Below are 12,168 nucleotides of genomic sequence, written 5' to 3'. Positions count from 1 at the left end.
TCCGCAATAAGAACAACAACGGCTGAGCAGCACATTTGGCCTCCATCAAATCAGGAATATATGAGGCGCGTCTTTAAGTACAAACGAAAATAGCGTGCTGATGGCGTGCCGCGGCTGTTAAGGTAATACGCTAATGCGGGGAGGCGAGGCTAGCCTGGGGCAGTCCTCTCACTGTGGCATAGGGTGAGTATGGAAGACAAAGCAGAGCACAGTGGAGCGGAGCGACTGTCCCTGGAGTAGGAGAGGGAGGGAGGGAGGGAGGAGGAGGAGAGAGAAAGGGTGCACGAGAGCAAGGGTGCAACAGTTCAATTATAAAGGAATATCGATAAATAATTTACTAAAATGAACGATTAATGATCGTTCCATATTTTGGGCATGTCAATATAAGCGCTTTGCTTAAGTGGTTGATCGATTTGTTGATGTTTAATATAAAAATCACACTCGCGTCATCATACATCATGACATTCCGTGCTCAGCCAATCAAATCATCACATTCCGTGGTACACACAGACACAAAAAGCTGGGCATAGCCCCTCAAAAAAATAACACGGTTCTCAATTATTTGATTCATCGAAAAACTAATCGATAGAATAATCGTGGAGAAATGAAATCGTTGGGGTACTGGGGAAATGACAGAAGAGAGGAATGGGGAGAGATGGAGAGAGAGAGAGAGAGAGGGAGACAGTGAGGGGAGGATGAGAGGAGAGAGTGAGAGTGAGAGTGAGAGAGAGAGAGAGAGAGAGAGAGAGAGAGAGAGAGAGAGAGAGAGAGAGAGAGAGAGAGAGAGAGAGAGAGAGAGAGAGGCAGGCGACCCAGCATGACTACTGCCTGCCTGAGTGGAGCAGGCTGCCTGCAATTAAGGTGGAATCAGGGAGAAATCTGCGCTGCCTTGATAATGAGCCTCGTCTGAATTATTAACGAGAGCTGTTCCCCCAGGACCCCAGCTCCCGCTGAGCCCATCAGCCCCCCCCCCCCCCACACACACACACACACACACACATTCATGCGCGCACATACATACATACTGTATATATGCACACACAAATGCCCACCCCACAACCACCGATAGACACGCACACACATAAGCAGGGCAGATACTGTTGTACTTATGTCTCCATTGACAGATACACACAGCATGGGCGATACACACAGAATTCATATACTTAAGTTGTGCATGCGTGCACGATGCACACACACACACACACACACACACACACACGCACACACACACACACACACACACACACACACGCAGAAAAGCATGTGTGTGTGCACTGCATGCACAGAGGTGGACCATTTTAACCCTCTGAAAGCTCACTTATTTAATTTAGACACCTACTGCAACTCTGCAAGTGAATCCAGCAATCCTTTTACACACAAGTGGACGTTTGACTGTGCCAACAGGATAGCACTTCATCCGCTGTCATAATATAGCAGACTCCGACAGGCTTTTCATACATATCAAAATAGACTTCTTTAGTGTAGTGCTTGAATGAATTCATCACCAATGTCAAACATTTTCTCTTCGAGAGATATCTCTAAAAGTGTAAAGTGCCTCCATTCAACCTTTATTACCAGTGTAACACTGCTGGGCTATGGCTTAAAACACTGGTTCTCCTTTGTATGAATGAATAAGAGGTGGATGAGTTTATATGGTATATTTCTGTTGGGGTGGGATTGAGTTTATTTACTTATACATACTCAATTGGACTGTCATTACTCTTTGTCATTAACAATGTTATTGCCGTAATTGTTTTGCTCCTGTTTTTGTTTTTTGAATATGTTTTGTTTTGTTTTTTCTCTTTCCTCTTTTTCACCTCCTTTCATTGTTTTTCATTATTTTGTACATTACAAGATCGATTTGTCTTAACAACAATATAAATGGAATACCGATGTATAACAATCATGAACTCTGCCACTAGGAGTGAAAGGACTAAGAAGGACTGAAACCACTCAAATATGGGACCCTTACTCTCTTGGAAATGTACTGTGATGCTCAACACGACCTACCAGTTCACCAAAAAATAAACAAAATAAAAAACAAAACAAAAAAATGGTTCTCAACAAACAGTGGGTCGGGATGCGGACACATTTTTATGGGTCCTTTAATTTTTTATTTCCTACATTTTGTTTTTAATTAGTCATATTATTATTTCAAAACATTCCCAAAAAAAGGTCAAATTATTATGATTTTTTCAGTAGTTTCATGAATAAAGTCTAACAAATGAGAAAACAAATATTTAAGACGTAGAGGGTCTACGTTGTGATTGTGAGCTTGTAGATCGACTATTTTCACCAGTTTGGGTCCCGAGCAAACGTCTAATATATCTGGATCTCTGGAGGTTTTGGAACCACTGGCTTAAAAACACAATGAAAGCTTGGAAGAGGTTTGGTTGTATAGTTACCTTGCCATGGTGTAACTCCAGAGGTTTGGTTGTATAGTTACCTTGCCATGGTGTAACTCCAGAGGTTTGGTTGTATAGTTACCTTGCCATGGTGTAACTCCAGAGGTTTGGTTGTATAGTTACCTTGCCATGGTGTAACTCCAGAGGTTTGGTTGTATAGTTACCTTGCCATGGTGTAACTCCAGAGGTTTGGTTGTATAGTTACCTTGCCATGGTGTAACTCCAAATATTGGGGAGATATAATTCAACAGTTGCTCCATAGAATTGATCATCCAAACTAGTCTAACCAATATTTGGTTATGTTGTTACACCATGGCAAGGTAATAACAACCCAGACCTCCACCAAAGTTTAATTGTGCTGAAGGAAAATGTGCAAATCAGCAGTTCACAACCTGTTTTGGATCAGGGCCCATTTGAAAATCTCAAAAGCGTCCATGTTTGTTTTAACGTTCAATCGATTGTGTTCCGGCTTGAATCAATGGAACCAATGCAGAATTTTAGTTTAGTCATAGTCTTTGGAATTAAACTTCATTTAGTTTTAGTCATATTTTAGTCATCTGAAATGCTTATAGAGGGTATGCGCGTGACATCATCATCAAACCAGGAAGTTATGCAGGAACGCCTACTAAGTGGCAAAAAACTACTTTCTGGCCTTGACAGCCCATACATCCACACAGAAAAGTCATATCTGATTGCATTAAGCAACATTAAACGATGTTAAACTCACTTTGCCTGTTGCTTTGCCACTCGATTTGCCACTCGATGTGCCATTCACTTTAAGCATGCGCATACCCTCTATTGTTAGTTTAGTTTTAGTCTACAAAATATCATAAGATTTTAGTCAACTACTATGTATTTTGGCGGGCCTTGACAGCATCGTAATGGCTGATTCTACACTTGGTTGCATGCTGAAAATAGCCGATCCACAAGCTTACAACGCGTCGCAGGTCGCACTGCAACTCGTTGTGAGCTTGTAGATCTGCTATTTTCAGCATGCAACCAAACATACAATTACTTGTCTTTTAGTTCTACTGGATCTCTTCTCAACTATTCCCTCCATAACATTTTAGTCTATTTTTTATTTGTTAGTTTTTCCCAGTGAAAGAAGGTAGTTGACGAACAGTTTTCGTCATAGTTTTAGTCGCCGAAATCAACACTACGTAGAATACTTTAAGTTCCTATTCACCAGTGGTGGAAGAAGTACTCAAATGTTTTACTTTTTAAGTAAAAGTATCAATACTGCAAAATACTCTGTTACAAGTAAAAGTGCAGAATTCAAAATGTACTTGTGTAAAAGTACAAAAGTATTTTATAAAAACTAAATGTACTTAAAATACCAAAAGTAAAAATACTCATTATGCAGAATGTCCAATTTCAAGTTTTCAAATGTATAATATTAATAATCTTTTGAAAATAGCAGATCTATAAGCTCACAAATGAGTTTGTAGGCCTAGATGTGCCATTTTCAAATGGCCGAAATGTATAGGTCTGAAGTGGTTAATGTATGTTTTGTAAGTAACTAGTAACTAGTACTGTAAGTAACTAGTAACTAAAGTTTTCAAATAAATGTAGTGAAGTAAAAGTACAATATTTGTGATGTAGTGGAGTAGAAGTAAAAGTATTTGGAAATTAGAATTACTCAAGTAAAGTACAAATACTGTAGGCCTACCTCACAATTATTGTACAGTACTTAAGTAAATATACTTTCCACCACTGCTTTTTACTGGTACATGTATCATCACAATGAAAACTAATTTTCCATGGTTTGAAAGAAAAACATTTTTTTTCACATTATTGTTTTTAATTCATGTTGCCAAGTATTTGGGGGCCTACTTGCGATATCGAACAGGTTTGGAATCACTGTTCCAAATGGATCCAAAATGCATTTCCTGTTGCAGTGTTGGTGAATATCAGTAGAAACAAGGAATAAACTTGGACCCAAGCTGTTCCCTAGCAACGCAATTACACTGACAAGGTATATTATGAAGACGTTAAAAAGCATCGTCCTTCTGAGACGCCAGCCATTTATCGGTCCACTGGTCATTTGTTACGCATTACCCCGCCTTACACACACAATACACCAAATGAAAATTTCCCTTGCGGAGATGAAAGCTATTATTTTTGAGGGGTTTGTACGTTTGTGGATCACTGTTGTTAACTCAGCATAACCTCCCATTCACTCCAAGGAGCATTCGTTGCTATTGCAATCCAATCCTCTTTAACAAAACTTCAAAACAAGGCCTTGTTGTGAATGAGGTAAGTAGTGAATCCAAAAGCCTGTTATTAGACGGAAGAAAGTACTTAAGTCACGGGGGTGAACCACATCCTAGTTTTTATTGCTGTTGATATGGCATCACTGGAGGCCAGCTGAGAGGGGGACTCTGGGAATCCAAGTGGCGCTTTATTGGAATGAGGGCATTGTGCGTGTATGTCAGTAACTCACTGCGTTCAACAGCGCTCCCTAAGATAGACTCCTACAAAGGAAGACCCCTCTCTGTCCCCCTCTTCTTTACCCTCCCATGTGTTTGGTAAATGGTTTCCTGGGAAATAAACAAAGATGTGTTCAGTGGATCTGGCACTAGTGTAACGCTGGAACCCTCCCCCGTCGCATTCTCCCCGACACAAAACTCATAAAGCCCCAGGGGAAAAACCCAACAAGTTTAGTCCTCACAGTTGTTGTTTTGTTTTTTTTTGTCACCAAAAATCCATGGGCACTTCCAAAACGATGCCACACCTCCCCGGAGAGCCAATCCTCAAGAAAGTCTGGTTGCAAAATCAAATCGGACAAGCAAAAAAAAAAAAAAGGAGCACAATAGACAGTAACTTTTGCCCAAAGTAGTGCCCCCTCCTCTCCCAAAAATGGCTCACCCCACCCGAGAACAGAGTGTTCCTCCATGGGTGGTTTGTGGAGGCATGGTGGAGTGTACGCACGCGAGTTTGTGTGTGTGTGTGTGTGTGGTGTGGTGTGTCTGCCTGACTCGAGTGAGTGAGCCAGAGGGAATAGTGGAAACTGTCACCCTAATTTTAGTGACAGTGCAATGCAAAAAGAATGAGAATTTCACTCCGCTGTGACTCTTCTGGGATTTTTTTCTTTTCTCCTTTTTTTTTCTTTTAGGGAGAACAGCAGAAGACTACTCAATATTCTGAGAAATGTCACCAAACGGCAGGAAAAGCCAGAGTCATGAGGTAATTGGCTTGGTAAGAGATGTTTCAACTGGCTCAACTGTAGTTAATCGTAAACGTAACATTCAAATCAGTTCGAATCCCGGTCGAATTGTTGACTTGACATTCTCATCCCCTGGTGTTTGGCTCCTGAGAGACCTAACGGTGGAGAGAAGAGGAGTGGAGCTGGTGGGGGTGGGGGGACAGGGGGGTTGATGTTGGGAGGGATCCTGCATTGTTATCCTATTATCTTCCAGATAATAGGAGATATGAGATTTCGTTGGGAGATAAGGAGAGGCGTGCTGCTTAAGGCAACTCTAGATCACTGGCAGGAGACTCTGCTCAAGCTCAAAATCCTGCCGCCACGGCTCCCTGGAGAAAGGCTCTTCACCTCAATTGGCCCTCGCGCCAAGAAACCACGAGACAGAAAGAATGCATAGAATGCAATGCGAACGTATGGGCTGACAGGCAGCGAGCAGAGATACGGAGCTGAGAGGAGAACAGAGCGAGAAAATAGATGAGAGATAGTGCGGTTGTCTGCTAGATGGGAGTGATAAGAGTCAGGCGAAGTCATATCAAAGCCGAAATTATATTGTTTTTTCACATTTACCGTCTCCTGATCACTGTCTACCCATATTTGAATGCGCGCCCATGCTTTGGGGTAATTTGCATGTACATTAATCATTTTCCTGAGAAATGAACTGCCATGGCTGCCTGAAGGCTGCCGTGGGAGAGGCGGTGACAAACAGGCTTTCTTGGCACCGGAAACCCGGCTCAACCTGAATATACAGTATATCGCCTGAACGTAACCTGGCTCTGCAGCCAAGTGGCGATGTACAGGTCGATTTATACTTGACTATTGCACGTGACGTGCACCGGAAATAGCAGATCTACAAGCTCACACCGCGTTGCATCGCGCCACGTTGTGAGCTTGTAGATCTGCTATTTTCAGTGCGCAACACGGCGCACAACCAAGTATAAATCAGGCATTAGGTGCTCATAATCAGCTGCCATAAATCTGTTCGGCGCCCATCATATGCTTTCATTTTGGGAAATATCTGCGTGTGTGTGTGCGAGTCTGTGCGTCTGTCTCTATCTCTCAAATTACTTGGCTTCCTCGAGCCAAGACTGAGGATAAAATATGAATCAGCTGAAGTCTAGGATAGTTTCCAGCTCCCTAGATCCACAGTTCCACACCCACCCACTGTCAGGCAACACACACATGCGCGTGTGTGTGCACATACACATGCATGTTTGCGGTGCACATGTGCGCACACACACACGCCCAAATGCACAAACAGATACCAACACACATGCATGCACGCCACACACATACAAATTCTACACAAGCACGTATAGACAGACACACGAGCGCATTCCTACACGCGCTTAAAGTTTCAAGTCTCTCTCCCGCTCTGTGCTAAGCTTCTGTCAAACACTCTCTCCGCCATGCATTTGACATCCGTATCCCTCGTATTTGCCAAGTGTCTCTCTCCTCTGCAGCTGCTGGAGCCCGTGCATACTGACAGCATTATGAGACTCTGTCTGTCTCTTTACCTATAAATCAATTAGATGAAGTGATAGGATCCAGCCCCGGCTATAAAGTCTACTGACTGTGGAGACAGGGGTTATGTTCCTTTGCAGAAGATAAGACTATAAACCTAGACCTAGCACTGAAACATATCCTCCTGTCTCCTTCTCCTCCCTTTCCCACTTTACTCACACACACCTCCTTCCCGCTGTCTTTTGGCGTCTGTCTTGGTCATAGCTCTCCATTTCTCCTTTTTGAATCATATCGCTGTGAAGTTCTGTCAACAAGAGGAACCTTCCTGACCCTTTGGCCTGCTGGCCCTGTGCAGAGCACAACCTAAAGACACATTATGAATAACGGCCCAGTCACTTTGGGTTAGATCATCTGACCGACTCACTGGCACTCGTGTGGACCTGCCTGCCACACAATCCCCTGGCGTCTGACCGCCTCGAGCCCTGACAGAGGCACTGCACAGAGACACACAGAGATACTCGCAATGTGTGAAATGCACACATACGCGCTGAAACACCACAGTATACCTGACATCAGAAACACACACACACACACACACACACAGACGGTCACCAGATCGCTTTCACGCTTTCAGGGGTCCGTTAACACATTACAGATACATTTGTATTGTAATGTTCACACACACGCACACACACACACACACACACACACACACACACACACACACACACACACACACACACACACACACACACACACACACACACACACACACACACACACACACACACACACACACACACACACACACACACACACACACAAAGCACCATCCTATTGATTAATCTCTGGCATTTTTCATGTACGCAAGCCACAACTATCCATGTTGACAGTCACATAATACAACAACCCCTGCCCCATAACAAAGGCGTTCCCTGAGCGTCCTTGAAGTAAATGAAGTTGCTAGCGCCTACAGGCCATTCCCCATGCCGAGGCCCCTTAAAACCCCACCATTAGAAGCATTATGGAGTCAAGAGCTAGACTGCGCACCATTCTCTGCAGTGACATGCTGTCAGACCAATCACTGGGCCCAAACACACACGCCTATAGAAGTAGACAGCCCCTCCCCTGTGCTAGCCCCCACAATGATGAGCGTGCGCGCGCACGCACACACACACACACACACACACACACACACACACACAGTCACACAAACACACACACAACCACTACCCACCCTGTCGCTTTGTTGCAATTGACATGTGCTGCTCCCACGCATGCAGGCTTATACTCTATATTTCTCTCTCTCTCTCATACACACACACAAATATGCAGGTGCCTGCTCTCGTGCATGCTGCACGCTCAAATATAATTGCCTATACATCACACAAACAGGCAAAGCTACCAAATTAATCGCTAACTTAAATTCAAGATCCTACGCATTCATGGTGAAGCGCTGCAGGTTTTCAGTGCACTGGGAAATGAACCCCATGAGAATACTTTGCAAGTAATCTGTGCTTTAAAGCAGTAAAAGTGTGTGTACAAATGGACCCTGGATTTTTACAGTGTACTAACTAGTACTGGACAGACACGCTGTGTCAGAGGGTTCACTGACACAAGACTCCACGCAGACTCCCGCTGGTACGGAGGCGATTAATAAACTATGGCCCAGAATACCGCTGCCTTTCCCAGAAGCCTGGGTCCAGAAGGTATTTACAGGAGTTTATCGGTACCATCTAGGGCTACTGACTGTCTTAACACAGCAGCCTCAAGCCAAATTCGAATCCCTGCCAACAGGAGGGATGGTGGTTTTAATGTGTTACACCCTATCTGCTTTTAGGGGCAGAATTACTATCCTCAGAAGAGTTGTGTACACAGTGGTGTAGTAGCCTACAGGCCACTTTTGATAAAGCCATCACTGACTGGTCCTTTTGACCTTAAGACATCCACTTGTCTGTCGGTTTGTGTGTCCAACCATACATCCATCTCCCTCTCCTCCTACATAATAAACCACTGAATCATACTATCGCATTTCATTTAATTTCATCATCAATGTTGTGTCTTTTATGTTTGTTTGTTTTTTCCCCTTCCCTCCCTCGATGGGGTTAAAAAAATTAATGAAAGCAGACTCGTCGTTTCATATCAAATGCTTTGCCGGTGCATATTTGTATTGATTGAGATGAAAATGTAGCGGGCTGATGCAAGCCATCTTTTCCAAACCACAAAGAGCGTCATCGCTAAATATAATTCCATTATATAATTGTAAAATTACATATATTCTGTTCTGTGTGAGTATCTGGGATTACGGGTGGCTGGCATGCCTGTAAGGACACAGGGTGTGAACTTGTGGTTAGAGATCAGGCCAGCTGGCGGAACAGAAGTGACCTCGTCCTGCTTAGTTTAAAGGCTGACTATGCCTCAGGCGCACCATGCATACACTGCTTCTATTGATTTCTGTTCAAAACAGACAATATTCAAAACCTGTCTGGGATGTTTCATTTATTGCGTACTTTCATGAAATAATTTGCAAGTTAAATGGTATTATTATCGAGTACAACAAGGGCTGTGTCATAATATGCAAAGCAAAAGATACTTGATGTTTAATCCTGCTCGAAATGATCTCTTTCGAACAGCTTGTGTCAGGTCTTTATTAACTATTCAAATTTTTGCTAATTTTGAGTGGAGCCAGATGAGTTTACTGTCTGGGTGTGTGAGTTACATGGGGAGGTGCGCGTGCACGCACGTGTATGCGCGTGCACACACACACACACACACACACACACACACACACACACACACACACACACACACACACACACACACACACACACACACACACACACACACACACACACACACACACACACACACACACACACACACACACACACACACACACACACACACACACACACACGGCAGGCCGTTGTCTGAACAGTGAACACACATACACTTGCTGTATAGGCACTTCCTGATTGGAAGTGTCAACATGGCTTAACATGTGACTTCTAAGTGTATGTTTACATTACTACTCTGTCTCTGACTGAAACCAGGTCAGCCCTGTTACTGCCTGCTTTAAACGACTTACCTAATCCCCTGTCATTACCTGGAACGGGCCCCACGTCTCGCCTGTGGCCTGAAATAGCCTGGACCTCAGGCTTCCACTGTCAAACCGCTAATTTGCAGTTTCATAAATGCAGACTGGGACACTGGCGCTAAAGATAAAGTGGGCCCATGGCTGAGCGGCTAGGTGGAGGTGCTAGTGCGAGTAGGGGGATAATGAAGTTAAGTCTACCTGTAGACACACCTCAGCAACAGTTAGCTGAAATGGGACTGGCTTACAGATGCAGTCAGTCAGGTGCTTTTTATTAAGAGGAGGGGGGTTTGTTCAACTAACTCCAGACTCTTGACAGGTTCGCCTTATGCAAAAGGAAATGCAATTGCAACAACAACAGGTGCATATTTGTTGAGATTCACAAGTTCCTCAGTAAGATGTAGGGATAAATGTAAAATCTATGCAGAGGCTCAGGCTACAGAGCCTTCAGTCGTTGAGGACACATACCATGACCCACGATGTTTTTTGACTATGCACAACACTGTTTTCTGGTGACAGTGGGATGAAAGAATGCTTTTCAGACAGTTGCCATAGAAGCGACAGGCTTGTCAGGTGTAAACCTGACACATGAAGGTTGATTCCCTCCGACAATCAGTCACTCATCTCAGACTACTGCAGAGATCAAGGCGAGAGCTGCAGCCTTGCTGATTTTGGTCCTGTTCTGAGATGGTCATAATGAAAAATAATTAGACAAGGGGAGGAGAGGAGAGGCTGATAGCCCCGGGCAGATGTCCAGGAGGTTACTCTACACTACACAGGCCTCCCTCACATCAGTGATGGTAGTGGAGTGTGGAGAACCCCCTTATGAATTGCATGCTACAATGTGGAAAGCTGACCTGCAATTGACTTACATCATGCTCCGGAGAGATAAGTAGGAATACTGCATGTGGCTATTTGCATTAACATTTGTCTGTCATATACTGTACAGACAAAAGGTACAAAAAAAGCAAGCAGGAAAGAAAACATGTTGTTTGCTTATATTTCCATGGACATTGGCTTCTTTTGTTTCTCCAGTGCTTGGCCGTCATAAGCAGTATAGAGCTTGGGAGCTGGAGCCTGGGACAAGTAAAGCCATGTCACATGCAGCATGTGTGCTGATACCCTTTTCTGCCACCAATGATCCATTAGAATGACTGACGGCGGTAATGAACTAAGACAAGATAACGCATGGCACCGTTCATGCGTAACCGCCGCAGAATCCCACAGTGACACATGTACAATATGAGGGCTGAGGGAAATGTAATGGGCCCACTGAATATGAATGATACTTGGTATTATCACTGGACACGCTGTGTGTGATTAATATGTCAAAGTCCTCTTTACACTGACTCGGGTGTGTGATTTATTTTCTTTTTTTTTTTTTTTACGCCTCGCCTTACCTTCCATCCAGCCGAGCTGTTACTGTCGCCCTTATCCTTGAAATAGGGCACATAGCGGACCATCCAGTCGTATATCTGTGACAGTGTGAGTCTTTTTTCGGGGGTGCTCTCTATGGCTCGGGTAATGAGATCGGCGTAGGACTGGTTGCCCCACGCGTTCCGCCGCGAGGATTTGGCTTTGCGCAGCTGCCCGGTGACATCGAGCGCCGCGCCAGCCAGGCATGGGTGCGTCGCGCCTGTAGGAGCCGGCGGGGCGCCGGCTGGGTGCTTCAGCTCCCCCGGTGTTCCACACACTCGTCCCGCTCTGCAGGCGGGGATGTCCTCCGGTTCCACCTTGATGCTGGCCAGCGCCAGCGGAAGACCCCCGCCGCCGACCTCGTGTCCACCGGGGAAATCCTCCGGACAAGGCATCGGCCAGGTGCACGAGCGAGGCCGACTTTGCGGCTCGAAATCCGAATCGATATCAACCTGATGAGCCTCTAATTCGTCGTCCACCATCATCAACATTTGGCTTCAGTATGTGATGGAATAAATCAATTGAAGAAAATGTGAACAATAATCTCCACGATTCCCCGTATTGTGTTCAATATCACTTCGCGTTCA

General features: G+C 44.5%; 1 protein-coding gene across 1 annotated transcript in view; it reads right to left on the bottom strand.

The window, feature by feature from the left end:
* Window positions 1-12,168, bottom strand: part of LOC306924864 (forkhead box protein O6-like) — a gene marked incomplete at its 3' end in the record, with an annotated part of 55,460 nt that extends 43,292 nt beyond the window's left edge. Inside the window, exon 1 of the mRNA XM_079503537.1 lies at window positions 11,566-12,168. Within this exon, the coding sequence (XP_079359663.1) occupies window positions 11,566-12,072 (507 nt within the window). The 5' untranslated portion in view covers window positions 12,073-12,168. The remainder of the gene's footprint in view (window positions 1-11,565) is intronic.

The sequence above is a fragment of the Electrona antarctica genome (genome assembly GCF_951216825.1).
Source record: "Electrona antarctica genome assembly, chromosome: 6".
Classification (NCBI taxonomy): Eukaryota; Metazoa; Chordata; class Actinopteri; order Myctophiformes; family Myctophidae; genus Electrona; species Electrona antarctica.
This window is presented reverse-complemented; position numbering and strand designations above follow the sequence as displayed.